The sequence below is a fragment of the Zootoca vivipara genome, chromosome 4 (genome assembly GCF_963506605.1).
Source record: "Zootoca vivipara chromosome 4, rZooViv1.1, whole genome shotgun sequence".
Lineage (NCBI taxonomy): Eukaryota > Metazoa > Chordata > Lepidosauria > Squamata > Lacertidae > Zootoca > Zootoca vivipara.
In genome coordinates, this window is record NC_083279.1 from 89,725,975 (window position 1) to 89,744,301 (window position 18,327).

Genomic DNA, 18,327 nt, shown 5'->3' on the forward strand with positions numbered 1-18,327 from the left:
ATTTAACATTTTTCAAAGTGATTTCGGTGCTAAAACTGTGTTCTGTTTGAGAAAATAAATCAGAAATTGTTTTATGACTTGGTTTCACAATTTTTTAAAAAATAAATTAACAATTTCAAATTCTGTGCTTTTCATTCTTCCTATAATACATCTGTGTTTGAAATATGATTGGCCGGGGTGGGGGTGGGGGTGCCAGAAGGTGATCTCGCCTAGGGCGCAAAAAACCCTAGCACCGGTCCTGCTTGCAGCCAAGCTGGTGCCAAACGTCTTGCTCTGTTTTCCTTTGGACCACATCAGTGAGGCTGGGGGGGGGGTATTGTCGTCTGGGCAGCCCAGGACCTCCATCCACACTGTCCTGGCTTGCACCCCGAGGAGGTGCACTCCATTGTCTCTTGAGACAGATAGATGCCAACAACAACACCGACAACATATCATGTTTGCCCAAAGGTGGAAAGAAGAATGCGCCCCAAAATAAAGAGCAAAAGTTACTTGAGAGTGCACAAATGGTGAAACCTACTGGAAGATTAAGAAATTGAGAAGATAGAACAAACACGTGCAGATGGTGATATTAAAATTTTGAGTGCAAGAGATTAATTATATCTAGGTTTTAATGTTGAAGATGCAGGGAAAAGAAGATACAACTTATGTAGCCGCAGAAAGGGGAGAAGGGAAGTCAATAGTACACTTAAATGCATTAAAAGATTATCTGATATGTTCTGTAAAATGAGAAAAACTGAAAATAAAATTTATTTTTAAAAAATAGACTCATAGGGTTGGAAGGGACCCTGAGGATCATCTAGTCCAACGCCCTGCAATGCAGGAATATGCAGATGTCCCCTATGGGGATCGAACCGGCAACCTTGGCCTTATCAGCACCACACTGAGAATTCGACAAAGCTGAATTGTATGCATCCCCACCCACAGGCTGCGTACACACCATGCGTTTAAAACTCGTGGCTCCAATGAATCCTGGGAACTGTAGTTTACCCTCACATCAAGACAATTCTCAGCACACTTAACAAACTACAGTTCCCACCATTCTTTGGGGAAAGTCAAGTGCTTTAGAAGTATGGGGTGTGTGTGCAGCCACAGTCTTCAAATCCACTGGGAAGTCTGAAGAAGAGCCACATTCATGTGTGAGGGTTACAACAGAAGCCTAAGGCTGGCTTGAACTAAAGCGAATGAGAGGCTGGCCACATCAATCCATGAAAAGGCATAGGACAAGGGAACCCATTATGTGCAAAGTCCATTTATTGTATAACTAAATAAGTCCCAGTGCTTTTTCAAAACTCACCAGGTTTGTGTGTGTGTGTGTGTGTGTGTGTGTGTGTGTGTGCGTGTGTTCCCCTTCTCCAGAAAATGAACTATGAAACAGGATAGAATTAAACCGCTCTAGTCCAACATAATCCTCTTTCCATGCAAAGACAGGCCACCCCAAGTTGGTAAAACAACAAAAACCACAACAACAACAACAACCACAGACTTCTAATTGACTTGCTTTGTGCTTTGATGGTTTTATTTGCTTGCTTGCTTGCTTTTTGTTTTAAGAATAATTTTAAAAATCAGTGAAATGATTAATAAAAATATAACTCCCAGGGCAGGACATAGATCTTTCCAGCCCCAACTCCCGAAGTAAACTAATTGCCTCTTGGGATTGTGCAAGAGACCTGTTGTATATTTATTTATGCAAATTCTTTGTCTCTCAGCCAATCAGTAAAGTGTGTATTTAGTGAGTCAAGAACCATCGCGCTACAAGCAGGCATGTTTGATGACTCAACAGTCCTTTCACACCCGGAATGTTTTGATTGAAATAAGATGAAGCCTAACCCAAACGGATTGATTAAATCTATCTTGCCGCAGAGAGATAATGCACTTGTTTGGTTTGTTTCAGGTTGCTGAGTTGCGTAGAGCTTAGTAAGTGCCATGTGTAAAGGGGTCTTGAGTGACAACACACATACACACCCCGGCCTTGCTTGTATGTACTGTATATATGGCAGAATCAAATGTAGGCTCAATGAGACTTTCTCATTTGCTAGAAAACTAGCACTTGGTTGTGTGTTTATTACAACTACTATTACTAACGTTTGCAACAATATTCACTACAAAAGAAAATGCCTCTTTGTTGCCAGAAGAGAAAGAGAGATCTTCCGTATCACAGATCTTCCAAATGTGCAAAAACTAAACAGTAAAACAGATTTATTCCGCACGCCTAACAGAAGATACAATCGTTAGCCATTAAAAAGAGAGCCAGTTCACTAGTATATATTTCTACTGGGTACTAAGCTTTACCTAATGCTGAGAACTTTACTTTAGAATCTTCGATAAGCAGGTTCGTTTCATTAATAAAATTAACTTCCATTGTTTACAGAGCCATTTATATTTCGAAAAACTTGATTGCATGCTGGTGAGGGGCGCTGGGCGGGGGAAGCCTTGCTAAGAGGTTCCATGCCAATACTTGCCATTTTTCAGGAACGAAAAAGGTACGTTGTTGGATTTAACAGCAATTGAATATTTACCATGTAAGGAATACAGCTTCGGCTAAATTGCTATGTCCTCAACTGTGTGTAATGAAACAGAGCGTGGTACGAATATGAGGCCAGCAGCTTCTAAATATGTCCTCCTGTAAAAAGAGAGCCACAACTGAATTTTCAAGTAAATCTCCATTATGAGTTTGTTCGTATCTCCCCACCTAATCAACCTTGCAGGGGGGTTGTGAGAGGTTGTCTCCCCTTAGCAGTGTGATCCCCTGGGTGCCCTATTTGCAAGGAAACTCAATGGTACATCACCTGATTTGCCTGCAGAAGGTTCACAGAGCTACAATTCCCAGAGTGGCTTAACCACTTCACAATAAACCTCTTCACAATAAACCACAAAGGATGTACAAAGCTGCAGACTTTTTAATTTTAGAGAAGAGGTGTCATGATATATAAATGTAACATTAGGCACGGCATGGAAAAAGTGGATAGAGAAGAGTTTTTCATCCAATGAAAGTGAATCTTGAAAGATTCAGGGCAGATAAGAGCAGGCCCTTCATGCAGCACTTGGTTAAAACAATGGAACTCACTGCCACATGATTGGCAGTGATGGCCACTAGCCTAAAAGAGAATTAGACAAATTAAGGGAGGAGAAGGCTATCCGTGACATAGGAGCCAACTCCTAAGGGCTGAGATCCCTTTGCCCCCCCCCAATAAAATATTTGAGCACACACACACCCCAGTTGATAGGCATTGCCATTCAAATGGTGTGCATGGACAGCATCATGTGATCAAGCACGCAGGGCGAGGCTTATCTGCCCCCTCCCCCAAAAATATTTTATTCAAGTTGGCTTAGCACCCCTGATGGCAGGCAGGGCCGGCCCTACGTGCAGGCTGGGTGGCGCAGGGCACCACGGCGCCGGCCTGCCAGGAGGGCGCCGTGAGCTTCGCCCGCCGGCCGGCCGGTCCATCAGTCCGCCGCGCAGCTGCGCCCACGGCAACCGCGCTGTGCCTTCTCGCCCGCCCGCCGCGCAGCAGCGCCTGTGGCAGCCGCACTGCGCGTGGCGCCCACCCGCCCACCGCACTGGGAAATGGGGCAGGAGGGCGCTGGAGGGATCCGGCGCACTACGGCGCCAGGGGCGCTTAAGACGGCCCTGATGGCAGGCAGCAAATGCTTCTGAACAGCAGTTTCTGGAAACAAGAAGAAGAAGAAGAAGAGTTTGGATTTGATATCCCGCTTTATCACTACCGGAAGGAGTCTCAAAGCGGCTCCTTTCCCTTCCTCTCCCACAACAAACACTCTGTGAGGTGAGTGAGGTTGACAGACTTCAGATTAGTGTGACTAGCCCAAGGTCACCCAGCAGCTGCATGTGGAGGAGTGGAAACGCGAACCTGGTTCCCCAGATTACAAGTCTACCGCTCTTAACCACTACACCACACTGGCTCAGCTCCTGTTTGGAGGCTTCCCAGAAGAGGCATCTGATCAACCCCGGTGAGCCCAGGATGCTGAACGAGATCGAGATGGCCCATTGGGCTGATCCAGCAGGGCTCGTCTTACGTCTTTAAGGCAGTTTTCCGAGGCTGCTGCGTCTGATCCGCACGAAGCACACACAAAAAAAGTCGCGCCAAACTTTGCTAAAACTTCTCGCAGCGGTTCCCTCGGTTGGGGATCCTTTGAAGCCAGCCATCTCTTGCGACGGACGACCTTGGGCCGCTCTTTCGCTCGCTTGCCAAGGGGTGTCTCCCCACCCACCTCCACCCCCGCCCGCCCGCCTTTGGGCCCTCCCCCTCGGCCTGCCTTCTCCTTCTCCCTGGCGCGCTGGCGATCAGATCCTGGGACCGGCGCGCCAGGCAGCTCGCTGGGCAGCGCCGCGGCCGCGCCGTCGGAGGAGGAGGAGGAGGCGGCGGCGAGGAGGGCGATGCAGAAGCCGGCCGGCCAGAAGGAGCGCCTCTACAAGCTGCTGGTCATCGGCGACCTGGGCGTGGGCAAGACCAGCATCATCAAGCGCTACGTCCACCAGAACTTCTCGCCGCACTACCGCGCCACCATCGGCGTGGACTTTGCGCTCAAGGTGCTCAGCTGGGACCCGGAGACGGTGGTGCGGCTGCAGCTGTGGGACATCGCGGGTGAGTGCCGGAGTGGGGTGGGGGAGGTGATGGGGGGGGAGTGAGGAGCAAAGGTAGGTCCCCCTACTGACCCCCTACTGAGTGGGTGCTCCAGGCACGGGGTGTGGCATCCGATTCAGGAGTAGAGATGGAGCTCTCTACTGACCCAGGAGGGGGTGGCGAGGCCAGTACTTCCTTGCCTTCAGGGCCGGGCGTGGAATTGCGTGGAGTGATAATACGGTAGTAGACCCGCTCAGAAGCCGTTTTCTAAACTCTCTGGTTGGAGCCTGCTAAGCCCTCCTCAGAGGAGACCCATTGGGATCAATGTGCATGGCTCCACTTAAGTGCGTTGGGTCTCCGTGGGCTTTCTCCGAGGAGCCCAGCCAAAGACATGGCATGTTTGCTCTGTGATCCTGTTGCCCTCAAGGAAGTAATAATAAAATTATTAGTACAGTATGAAGTATGAAGTATGCTGCAGGGTTTGTCGGCTGGAAGCATTTTCCAACCCCCGTTCAGGAGCTGTGTTCCAAACTTATCGGCGTGATCCAGCTCGATTGAATGGGTAGTCCCACAGAGTTGAGTGTGACTCACTTCACTGTGTCAGGATTTCAGCCTTCTGCACTTTCACCTCTTGTTTATTTCAGTTAAGAAGCTGAGTTTAGGCAGTTTACTCGGTTATAAGGCCCATGAGTTCCATGCACGTAGCATTGCTTGTCTTAAAACACTTTCAAGTTCAGCACATTGAAATCAGTGGGATTTAATTTGGCTGGATCGCCCCATTAATTAATTAATTAATTAATTAATTAATTGATAGAATCTAGCCAGAGTTAAGCATTTTTAAGCCCCTGCTGGTTTTCATTGGAGAGATTTAATGTGTGTAACTCCCTGCTCGGAATCCAGAGACTTTAAAAGTGCCTTAACTGTGGGCAGTTCTATGAGACTCTCTTTTGAAATATTTATTCAATAGTTATTACAAGAGCAAAACAAAACAAAAAACCCTCAAACCATTATGGGTTTTTGCTTAACCTTTACTGGCATACGTTTAAACAATAAAGGCATACAAAGTCATCCAAATACATTAAGAATCCAAACACATAAAATATATAAAAGGCTCGGTAGCCACCGCTGAATATATCAGACAGCATTAGATTTAGCTTTAGAAATCTCGGCTAAGTATCCCAAAACAATATTGGTAGTTTCGGGAGTATCATCTCTCAACAAATATTGGGTTATAGATTCTTTATGTAACTGTTTAAATCACACACACCCATCCAGTTTATGATAAATCAAATTTCCATTGATTTCAGTAGAAATCCAGATATCTAGATATCTCTAAGGTAAGGCCAATTGAGTTAAGTGGGACTTACTCCCAGATAAGTGTGTGTAACATTGCATCATCTCTTCCTTTGAAATTAGGAATGCTGAATCTTGGTTGGATCTTGCCTTTAGAATGCAAACTCTTTGATGCAAAGACCTTCCTTTTGCACCCATTATTCTAACTGTATGTCACAGTAAACAATAGTTAACAGATTACCGTGACTGCAGAGATCGCTCCCACTTTATTTCTCCCCTAGTGCAAGTAGGAGCACAAACCCTAGTTTAGTGGGATTGTGGATTGCTTTACTCCAAAGCATGGTCTCTTCCAGGCAACCTGATTTGCTTGCGGAGAGGTCCAAAAGCAACTTTTTGCTGAGCATTCACTCTCAATTTGTTTTTGGGAAAGTTAGATGACGTTATGTCAGGCAAATGTATTTTCCTGTCACTTTCCTTATCTCAAAAATCTTGGTTTTTTGGGAAGCGGGTTTGTTGCACAAGAGCTCCAAAACAACTTTAATCGTGCAACCTGAGTTTGCCTGTATCTGACTGAATCCTACCTGAAAATAACAACAGTTTGGAAGTTCCCTACAACGGGTAAGCCAGGAACAAACCTCAGCTTCACCAGGACTCCTGAGTTAGATGTAACCTAAACCATAGTTTGTTGCTTGTGCTAGGGGAGGAGCATTTGCAATTAACAATTTCCTATGGTTTTACTGTTTTACTGTGGCACACAAAAACAGCCTCTGTCAAGCATGATGCGCATTCTGTAAGAAGCAATGATAACAAGGAAACTGGTCTGCCTCCCAAGACAAACGGAAGCCAACCAACCAACCAACCATGGATCCAACATCTGGGGCTTCCACCGGAGGGAGAGAATAGACCATTTGAGATGGTTTCTACCTCCTATCCTGCTCCAAAGATGTCTCCGTAGGGATCTGCAGGAGCAAGTGGTGAATATCACTCCCCACTCTCCACCCACAGGAACATCCACAGTTAGTGGAGACCCTCTCTGGGCAACTCTGGATGCAACCCATTTATGTTTCTTAGATGCACGGCTAAGAAATGTCAGGTGTGCCCTTGAAAGTACAATTGACAAATGAGGACGAATCTGTGTTTGCAGCACTTCGTGTGGCTGCAGTCCTCAACTGCTGCTCTAGACTAGAGAGTGAGCCCCGCTGAATTCAGTTATTGGTTCTGTCTAGGCTTGCACAGCCAGGAGGCACATTTCAAAGAATGCTGAGCTTCTGCCCAGCCACCTACCCGTTCAATAGAGCTGAAGCATGCACAAGGCGTAGGCTCTCTGCATGATCAGAATCTTTACAAAGTCACATGCTTTTTAGCTGCCGCCCGCATTTTGCTCCAACCACATCCCTAGCAACCAAGGAAAAAGCACGAGCTAATGAACATTTTTATTACAATAAAATAGCCATCAGATAAATAGATTATTTAGCGATCATCATGTTCTAGGCCAAATCGCTGCAGTACATTGTAGAAGAAAATTAAAAACCAGTTGCCTTTGGCCCTTAAATACAGGAGTGGTTCATTTCTGCCTCCTGGACTGGCTCTGCTGCAGCTTACCTGGATGGCAGGATGGTGCTGAGGTTGCAATGGAGGGAAGTACTGGAGTGGCTCTTTGGGAAAGCCCTGAACTCACCCCTGCGCCATCCAGGGATGCTGCAGCAGCACCTGTGTTGAGAATCAGCTCCACAGCCCTGCCATACCTGCCACTCCCACTTACATAGGAAACTTCATGCATAAAGTATATCACAGGTACCTCGGTTCTCGAGCTTTATCCATTCCGGGAGTCCGTTCGACTCCTGAAACCGTTTGACAACCAAGGGGCGGCTTCCATTTGTCTGCAGGAGCTTCCTGCTCTCAAGCGGAAGCTGTGTTGGATGTTCGGCTTTCTAAAAATGTTTGCAAATCGGAACACTTACTTCCATCGGCGTTTGGGAGCCGATTTGTTCGGGAGCCAAGCCATTCGAGAACCAAGGTACCACTGTACTTAGTAGTTTCTGGTTTATTTCTGGTGTGTTGACTTTACTTTCCGCTCCGGAAGTGTTGCCCTGTTCATGCATTCTACAGAATTCTTATGCTTAATTTCTTGTTTTAGGCCACTGATGCACAAGACTTCAGGGTCCGCATCACATATCACAATATATTGTAGTGCTTTGGCCTATTACAGAATTGTCATTGATATATATTTGCTTATCCGAGAGTTGTTGTTTTTAAAACATTTATTTTTCAAAAATGTGGTTTTTCCTTTTTGCTGTAAGGATTCTCTTTCTCTCCCAACAGCACCCCTGGTCATTCCTTCAGTACCATGCCAAGATAAATATGTTTTAGAGGCATGCATTAACTGCCTCTACAAAAACGACAACCTATAATCCAGTATTCCTCAGATGAGGGTTTTGCAAAAAAAAAAAATGTAGCTACAGCTTTAATTTCTTTAAACTCTACTCTTACTGATTTCCCCTGCCCCGTCTCTCCCTAGAATTACATAAAACAAGACCAGGGAAATAAAATTCCTGACGTTCTTTTGGAATTAAAGGATTTTTGGTGCTTGTGCTGTGCGTTTGGCAGGGCCGATATGAACAATAATTATGCAACGGTGCCTTTTGCACCTCATCCCTTTGACATTGCACACACAAACCTGGCTTGTTAAACTGCCTCTATACCTCTAGAATCCTGCACTAGCGCTAAGTCTTTAGCATTCTTCTTACATTGCACTGGCGGCTACCGCGGAACTCCTTCCCGTGTCACTGGGTTCCTAAGTGAAATCTCTGGCTACATAGGAGGAGTTCGCCTAGTTGCCTGTTCCTATACCACTGTTGTCCCGCCCACGGAAATTACTCACGTGGGGAGGAGCCACACTGTCGACTGTTCTAGCGGAGGCTGGTATGCAGGAAGGTGGGGAGACCAACAGTAGGCAGAGCCAAAGCCAGTGTCTCATTCTCCCATGCCTTCTTTGGATTCCTCCTGACCATCTGGGGCTCCTCTCTTGCAACCAGGTGGAAAGAAAGAGCCCCATTGCACTGTCAGCTCCCATGCCACCAGCATAACCTAAAATGGGTGTCTTATCTCTGCATGCAAAAGTGCAGGATAGTAGCTTATATTTGCACTTGGTTATGGTGTTTGGAAATTGTAACTTGTAAGAAGCATGTAAGAAGAGCCTGCCATGGCCCATCTGGTCCAGCATCCTGTTCTTGTAGAAGCCAACCAGATGCTAGAGGACCAAACTCACTTTCCCCTCCCCTCCTGTGGTTTCCAGCAAGTGGTATTCAGAAGCGATGCTACCTCCACCCATGGAGGCAGAACATAGTCATCATGGCTACTACCAACAATTGACAGACTTACTCTCCACGAGTTTGTCTTAAAACCATCTAAGTTGGTGGAGATCACTTGTCTCCTGTGGAAGCAAGTTCCCTAGTTTAGCTGTGTGCTGCATGAAGTATTTTCCTTCATTTGAACCTTCCAACATTCAGCTTCATATGTCCATGTTAATGATGATGATGATGACAGTGGTTATTTATTCATTTCCATGCCACTCTGGGTGGCTCCCAACAGAATATTAAAAACTGATGCTAAAACATCAAACCTTAAACACTTCCCTAAACAGAGCTGCTTTCAGATGTCTTCTAAAATTCAGATAGTTGTTTATTTCCTTGACATCTCGTGGGAGGGCGTTTCACAGGGCGGGCGCCACTACCGAGAAGGCCCTCTGCCTGGTTCCCTTTAACCTCACTTCTCGCAGGGAGGGAACTGCCAGAAGGCCCTCGGAGCTGGTCCTCAGTGGGGCTGAACAATGGGGGTGGAGACGCTCCTTCAGGTATACTGGGCTAAGGCCGTTTAGGGCTTTAAAGGTCAGCACCAACACTTTGAATTGTGCTCGGAAACGTACTGGGAGTTCTAGTGTTAGCATGATTACTATTATTGGGGGAAATTGTAGCAAATGTTAATAACCCAAATGCATTAGAATGGCAGTGCTATTAAATGCGCTCTTTTATAAGTTGGATAATATCTAAAGAGATAGAAGCATAGGAAGCTGCCTTACACTGAATCAGACCATTCTATCCAGCTCAATATGATCCACTGACCTACAGCAGCTCAGAGGGTTGAAAATGCAGCCTTTTGAATCAAAACAGATGCTCTACCGCTGAGCTAAGGCCCTTTCCCCATGATTTTACAATCCTTCCAATTTGTGCAAGGAAGACTTTTACAACAAATCATGTGCTGGAAGATCATATGATGTAGCTTTCAGGCAGATCGCTAAAGATTTGGAAGTAATTATCAAAAATGCTCAGGATTTTAATGAGCTGCACAACCTTTGAATTATGCCACAAGGCAGAAAGAATTACTGTATTTGTAAGAGCAGAATTTTGCTAAACTAGGGGTGGGCAACGTTTTTGGCCACATGCAGAGGTGAGTGGTTGTTGGGGATTGACACTCATGTGTGCGCACACACACATGCACATATGCATGAACCTTCCCCCCCCCTTCTCTCTCTCTCTTGCACAAACCACTTATGATTTGTTGAAATCATAGTTTGTTATTACATCAGAGCTGGCCAACCACAGCTTACTGTTTCTGATATAATAATAAACTATGTTTTCCCACAAAAACAGAAGTAAAACAGAATATAGAAAACAAGAAGGGACAGAGATGGGAAGTTAGAGCACACATACACAAGTCTTCTTTGCGTAACACTTAATGGACTTCACATTACAGATGAGCTATGTTTGAACATGGAACACTGTGGCTGGTTTTCTAAAGTATGGTAAGCGCAGACCATGGTTTGATGTGCTATCTGAATTGACTTGAGTCACTGTCGCACACCAAGATCTCATTTAGTATTATTCTGCTGGTTTGCATGTGGTTCTAAACTAAACCATGGTTAGCGTGGTTCTAAACCATGGTTAGCACCATGTCTTTGAACCTCATCAAAGTATCAGACTTACGCACTCCTCTATCCTCCTCCAATCTGTGTGGGACAATGACCTCTGCTGAACTTACTTGCTGGCTGTGAATACAGGTTAAAATCAAGCAATGGTTAGTTGCTTAACAAGCCAACTTCAAACCATGGGTTATGAAGCTGGCTAGTTTAAGTGGCCATTGTTTCTTGCAAACCAAGATTAATCATTCTCAAATAATGCTTAAAAGTAAACTTGCCACAGTCTGTCCTAGTTGGCTTTCTAATAAGGCTTTCTAATGCTTGTTTACAAAATGCTGAACCTGTTCATTAAATTTTTGGCTACTATCTGATTCAGATACAATATATACATTACTTTTGTAGGGCTATAAGCTTTAATCAGTACAAACATTATATTTAGTTAATTGGCCAGTCAGCTAAATAATTGGTTAGGTCAGACAATCCAATTTTTGGTCATTTTTGGGGGTGGTTGATACGGGAAGTTGAGGTTAATTTGGTTCTGCTGTAATAGAAAACAGAAAAGAGAATATCAAAGATGTCCTTTGCATCTAAGGGGTCGCTTTTGTTAATTAAATTGCAGCTTATCTTAATCTTCCATTGATATCTCAAAAGGCAACTCTGTTAAGATTCCAGTACTATGGAAATGAATTTACATTGAATTGATCCAGTAGTTGATTAATTGGTTAAAAGACCATGGGGAAGAGATTTTCAACCGCAATCACACGGGATGTGGGGTGGGTATTAACAGTTTAGCCATCCCACTAGCTCAGGTTGAGTGAGAATACTTAGTATTAGCATGCACAGTCTAAATATTAGTGTGTATGTTAATGACAAGTCTCTCTCTTTCTCATCTTCGTCTTCTAAGCGTTTTAATCTCTGTGCCTCACATGGAAGCCAGCCTCTGTAATGAATGGATGGGTTCATTTTCCATGCCTGCCAGTTTCCCCTTCAAAAACAGAAGCCTTTGGGAACCCAGAGATACTCTTCAAGGGCTTAGAAAGGCTGTAAGGAAAATATGAGTATTACTATGCATTAGTGTGGAGAGCAATAGAGTGCACCATTTCTGGAGCGCAAACAGGGATTGCATGCAAAAGTGAGATAGTCATGGTCGCAGTCCCCCGACAGGACCCTCTTTTTGAAAAACGGGGAGGGGTTTTCTTCCTTACCTCTCGCAACTGGGAATGTGCTGTGGTTCGTGAACAATGCCCTCAGCGTCCAAGCACCAGAGGTTGCGTTGTGACGCACGGAGAGCCATCCACTGGGAAGTTCACAGGTTATCTGTTTTGTTTTATTTATTCGGGCACTTAAACTCTGCCTTTTCAAAGCAAAAAAGTAAAGTCTCTGCAAAGCATCTCACAGTATTAAGTGGGAATAAAATGCAATTTTATTTTATTTTTATAATAATTTTTATTGAATTTTCCATTTTTATACAACCATCATATTGTCCTCACACAAATTTTTATCTTACTCAAAACACTAAAAAGAAAGAAATAAAACAGAAAAAACAAGAATATAAATGGACGTTGCTAAGAAGGAAAAAAAAAACCAAGCAACACCCAAAAAGATAAAAAAAGAAAAAAGAAGAAAAAAAGGGAAAAAAAATTAAGAAAAAAAAATTCCAATCTTATCTAGGCATACATCTTAAATCAACGACTTCCTCGTCCCTCCCTACCCGAGTTCTTTTTTTTTGTTTATTTCAACTTTTGCAATCTTCATAGATTTATAATCTTCTCTAATATTGCATTCTCAATCTTTACAACATCAACTAGTTTTCTCTTATCATCTCTAATTCACTTATATAATCATTAATCTAAAACACCCCTTAGCCTATAGGTGCCCTAGAGGAATTTCTAATTACCTCATCCTTAATATTTAAACATATCCTTACCCTAAAAACGCAATTTTAAAACAGTAAAAAATTAATATGGCAAAAACCATGCAGTAGGGTAGTAGGAATGGGACGCGGGTAGCGCTGTATCACTGAGCTTCTTGGGATTGCCGATCGGAAGGTCAGAGGTTCGAATCCCCATGACGGGGTGAGCTCCCATTGCTCTGTCCCAGCTCCTTTCAACCTAGCAGTTTGAAAGCATGCCAGTGCAAGTAGATAAATAGGCAGGAAGATAAATGGCGTTTCCATGTGCTCTTGTTTTCCGTCACAGCGTTCCGTGCACCAGAAGCAGTTTAGTCATGCTGGCCACATGACCCAGAAAGCTGTCTGTGGACAAACGCCGGCTCCCTCGGCCTGAAAGCGAGATGAGCGCCGCAACCCCATAGTCGCCTTTGACTGGACTTAACCATCCAGGGGTCCTTGGCCTCTTTACCTTAGGGTAGTAATATATTTAAAGCATTCTTGTGCCATTCTAACAGACATGGCTTCCCTCCGAGATTCTTGGCAGCTGTAGTTTCCTAAGGGCGAACTAGAGCTCTGTGAGGAGCAGCACCCGTAACAAACTACAGCTTCTGGGATTCTTTGGGGGAAGACTAACATGCTTGATTACAAACTAGGTGAGAGTGTTTTAAATCTATGGCCCCATTACTTTCAGTGGAACTACCCTGAATATGGGTATTGCCTAGTAATAGCCCCTGAAAATAAGTCTCTGAATCTCCTTGGCACATACAAGAAGTGCAAAACAACCGCATTTCATGTCAAGGGGTTTACTCTGGAAGACTTTCCCTGGTTTTGTTAGTGGAAGGGTGGAACTATTTTGATCCTCCACTACAGGCACCCAAGATCTCTTGCCATGCCCTCACCCTCAAGAGGCTGAGCTAGCTGTGACAGGAGGAAACCTATGTGAAGAATCAGTTCAATTCATTCATCAGTTTGTTGCAGGGGTGGAGAAGTTAAGGATAAGAGAATCATAGAATTGTAGAGTTGGAAGGGACCCCAAGGGTCATCTAGTCCAACCCCCTGCAATGCAGGAATCTCAACCAAAGAATCCATGATGGATGGCCATCCAACCTCTGCTTAAAAACCTCCAGTGTAGGAGAGTCCAACACCTCCCGAGGGAGTCTGTTCCATCAGAAAGTTCTTCCTGATGTTGAGCCAGAATTTCCTTTCTTGAAACTTGAAGTCATTGGTTCAGGTCCTACCCTCTGGAGCAGGAGAAAACAAGCTTGCTCCATCTTCCATGTGCCACCCTTAGGAAGATAAATTGTAAGGCTCCACTGAAAGTTCACATGGTCTTTATTTCAACTGTTCAAAGGGCATAGGGGGCAAATCAAAGATGCCTCTGAAAAGGGCAGAGGGGAACATGATGATGGTGGGGTATTGGGCTTCATGAACTAAACGAGATATCTCCTTTTCGACTCACAGATGTTTAAAAATCCCATGCTCACTCACAGTAGACCAGGGCTGTTTGTGGGCAGACTTGCAGCCCAGAAGCACTTTCCGGATTGACCACATGGCACCATGTAGAGGCCTATCCACTCTGTTCTTTCCCCTTCCATATAAAAGAGGCGGGGCGGGGAGTCCACTTTTAAGGGGAATGAAATTTTTGAAGAAAAAATTGGGGTGAGGTTCAGCACAGAGCTAGTATATAGAGTCTTCACCCATTTCCTTTTGCAATTCCTCTCTTTCTTTCTTTCTCTTTCTCTCTCTCTCTCTCTCTCTCTCTCTCTCTCTCTCTCTCTCTCTCTCTCTGTGTGTGTGTGTGTGTGTGTGTGTGTGTGTCTGTCTGTCTAGCAGACCTCTGACCTCTTGGGCCCAAAGGGAAATGCTAGATTTATTTGAACTTTTTCACTTCTAAGCATCCTGCGGCTCCCTTCATTTCCCTGCAGAGGTCTTGCAAAATTCACTGCGAGAAATTCTCTTGCCGTAAGCTACAGCTCTGAAAATTAATTGAATTTTTTTAGAAGGAGGTATGCTGGCATACAAGGAAATCTTCTCAGGGAGGGGATGGTTGAACAACACATGATGTAGCGACTCATCTGATCAGGCTGTGGAGAAAGATCATAAGGCGTCTTATGCAGGAAATGGTCCAAAAGAGTTGTGTGCATTTTTCTGTGTGTGCGTGACCTTCACTCCCCCCCCCCAAAAAGATCATGCTTCGAGTTTAGCGTCATCAATGGATAGCAGTGTTAAATAAGAGAGAAAGAATCAAAGGCAGAAGTCCACTTTTGGATTTTCTGAATCATGTGAACGAATTTGTACCCTCTTTTTTTAAAAAAGAAAGAAATGTTAGCCTATTGAACAATAGCTCAGTGTTGCAAACCTGTGATATTGTCTGTGTAATAAATGGGCCAGCTCGTGGCTGTGTGCTTTTGGCCATTGTGCATTTGGAAGAAGAGGAAGAAACACATGATGTGTGTGGGGGGGAGCAGAGGAATTGGGGTGGTGGATCTGGACTCTGAAAGTTGCTACCTTCCAACCCATCTTCCTCGGAAGAGCTCAGGCTGGTCTGCTGCTTGGCTTCAGGGATGGAAGCAGGAGTTTTCAAGCTGTGTTCCAATGGAATCTTGGGGCTCTTTGGGAGATTTCTTGAAAAGGGTACCCGTAATGGCAAATGAGCCTCTTTCTCAGAGCGAGAAAACGTTTCAGAATCTGGAGAACAGACTTCAGAACTTTTCTGTACTGAATCTGTGCCCTAATGTTGACATTTACCTTCGTCTTGACCAAGATCACATACCATGGCTGGGTATGTGAGCAGGAGATGAGCCTTTGCTTTCAGTATATGAAAGCAACTGCTCTCAGGGGAGGATGCTTGTAAGTGGAGCGGACTGCAAATAAGCAGCTCAGCCTCATCTCAGGAGCTGCATCACAGCACATACCCAGTCCAATACCAGGTATTATTATTTTTGTCTGTTTCCATAATAAAAAGCATCGGTTAATTTTCTCAGTGTCTCAATGCATCTAAGCAGTGCTTCTCCAAGCTACTCTGTTGACAGGCTTGCTTGCATTCTTTTTTAAAAAGGGGCGGGCGGGTGGATCAACCAACAGAATTGATTTTCAGATGAGTTTTGCCAAGTAATAGCTTTTCGAACGATCTGTTGTAGAGTGAATATCTGTTCACAGCATGATCTGCTTGGGCGAGCTAACCTGGCCTATTTTCTGTATATTGGATAAGGCCATCTGTATTTTTGTTGGGCTTCTTCAATGCTTTCTCTCTCCTCTCCCATCACATATCCCATATTCCTGCTGCCAATATTCCATTACTAAATCATGACAGTGGAGTGACCAAAATCCCATCTCCAGGACTCAGGCTCTATAATAGAGCGGTTTAACAACCAATATCTTTTCCCAGGGAACTCTGGGAATTTTAGCTCTGTGCTGAAAATAGGGGGTCTCCGAACCACCCTCAGCACCCTTCGCAAACCACAGTCCAAGATTCTTTCGGAGAAGACCTGACTATTTAAAGTGGTATGATACTGATTTTAATGTATATATACCGCAAATGAGGTTCATGTCTGAATAGGCTTGCCTGAACATAAAAGGTTTTCGGCGAGTGATGGAAAAAGCACCGTGCTGTCAATAGGCACCAGCTTACAAGGGCAATTTGGGAGTGGTGATGTTTGTGGGCATCACACTTCCCTCCTTAAGACAGACAGAAGCTTCCTGGGCTTTGGGAAGGAAGCACCAAGGAACATTTAGGTGACCAGCCTAGCCTTCCTAATCCACTGAATACACACCACTGTTGCCAGTTCCACAGGTCGAAGGACTCAAATACTTAGCATCCCTGGTTATCAGCTGTCCTGGGCCATTTCCTTATTTCAGTGTAGGATTTTTGCAATTACAGCATCTCTGATGAATTATCAACCAGCTTCCTTTTAAATACATCCAGTGAGCTCAGCACCTCCCAAAGCAGTCTGGCCAGATGAGCCCTGGGTGACATTCATCCAGGCAATGCTTATATTCTCAGGGAGAACAAATTCTCAGGCACCCAGCCTGAATCCAGAAAACAAGCTAATCAAAAGATTTCCCCCATCTGTTCAGTATTGATCTTCCTTTGTGTGCATTCATTTAACGGCGTGTGCTTTTGTCGTTCTAGGTCAGGAAAGGTTTGGGAACATGACGCGAGTCTATTACCGAGAAGCTATGGGAGCGTTTATCGTCTTCGATGTGACGAGGCCGGCGACCTTTGAAGCGGTCACCAAATGGAAGGAGGATTTGGACACTAAGCTGAGTCTCCCCAATGGCAAACCGGTGCCGGCAGTTCTCTTGGCAAACAAATGCGACCAGGGCAAAGAGCTGCTGGTGAACAACGGCATCAAGATGGAGCAGTTCTGCAAAGAGAATGGCTTTGTGGGATGGTTCGAAACCTCAGCAAAGGTAACTTGTCCTTGCAATGTTTAAGGGGTCTGTGCATGTGGTAACATTGAAGTCAGGGTAGCAAAATCGCACCTAAGAAGCTCAAATCATATATATGACCGACACCCTTCTTTGGAAATTAAAATATTTACAGTCACATGCTTATCCAAGCATGGGCTTGCAGTCTCTTCTTCTAACTTCCAAACAACTGTATTTTCCTCTCTTTCCAGAGCTCAGCACTTTCAGCCTTCTGTATCTCAGTTAGACCCAGCCTTGCAGCTCCCATGAGAGATTTCCACTTTCATCTTCTCCTGCAGCTTTGCTCTCTTTCTTCCAAGCGAAGAAGAAGCACTCTCACACTCTATTCAACTTAGCAGTTTTCACAGTGGATTCTAAAACACAGTCACCTTGCCTCGCCTAAAATGGAGTCTCTCCTTCGCTAGATACCTCCCATGTGACCAACGTTAGCCAATCCCACGAGAACTACTAGAGAACTCTCTGGAATTCACCTACCAACCAATCAAATTTAAACACATGCATATATAAGCATTTACAATTTATGTGAAATAAATTACTATATTATAACAGCTTCTGCTACTCAGCTGTGAAATCCAGTCTACTATGGTAGTGATGGGGTCCCTTCCCACAAGTCACAGTGGTTCTCAGGGGCTGTAGGACTTGTATGCATAATATATATATGGAAATCAAGTGCATGGCACATGGAGCCCAATAGGCGACTTGTTCCATACCCAAAGCCACCATTTTATAAGTGGCTCCACCATCCTCAAGCAACATTTTGCAGCTGACTCCAGTTGTTGGAGCTCAAGAGTTCTAGTAAAAAGCAAGTGGAGTTGAAAACTTGAAGTGCTCATACCTGCTTTTTGTGGAAATGTTCAGGATGGCAGGAGAGGATATATTGTTTATTAATATCCTTCCTAACTTGCGCTAGCAGGTTCCTTTATGCAGCAGAGTTCCATTCCCCTTTCTTACATGCACAGCAGATAGCTGGTTGCAGGCTCATGTAAGCCTCTCACTATTATACAATTCAGTCTGTCTCAGACTGAATTGTATGTTCCTGGTAAGTTCCCTTGAATCCCTCTTAAAAGAATAAAGACACGATGATCTTATTCAAAGTCAATAAAAGATGTTTACTCACATCAGTTCACAGTTGGATTCCTGAAGGCAGACTTAGTTACTAATATGTACATGTGGATCTACCCCATATGGAGGAATAATGCCAGTGCTTCTGCTAGCTG

The 18,327-nt window shown here is 44.5% G+C and overlaps 1 protein-coding gene across 1 annotated transcript in view; it reads left to right on the forward strand.

The window, feature by feature from the left end:
- The first annotated feature begins 4,313 nt into the window (after positions 1 to 4,313).
- RAB38 (RAB38, member RAS oncogene family) overlaps positions 4,314 to 18,327 on the forward strand; it is a 30,707-nt gene continuing 16,693 nt past the window's right edge. The window contains exons 1-2 of the mRNA XM_035116112.2: positions 4,314 to 4,601; positions 16,812 to 17,092. Of these exons, the coding sequence (XP_034972003.1) occupies positions 4,394 to 4,601; positions 16,812 to 17,092 (489 nt within the window). The 5' untranslated portion in view covers positions 4,314 to 4,393. The remainder of the gene's footprint in view (positions 4,602 to 16,811; positions 17,093 to 18,327) is intronic.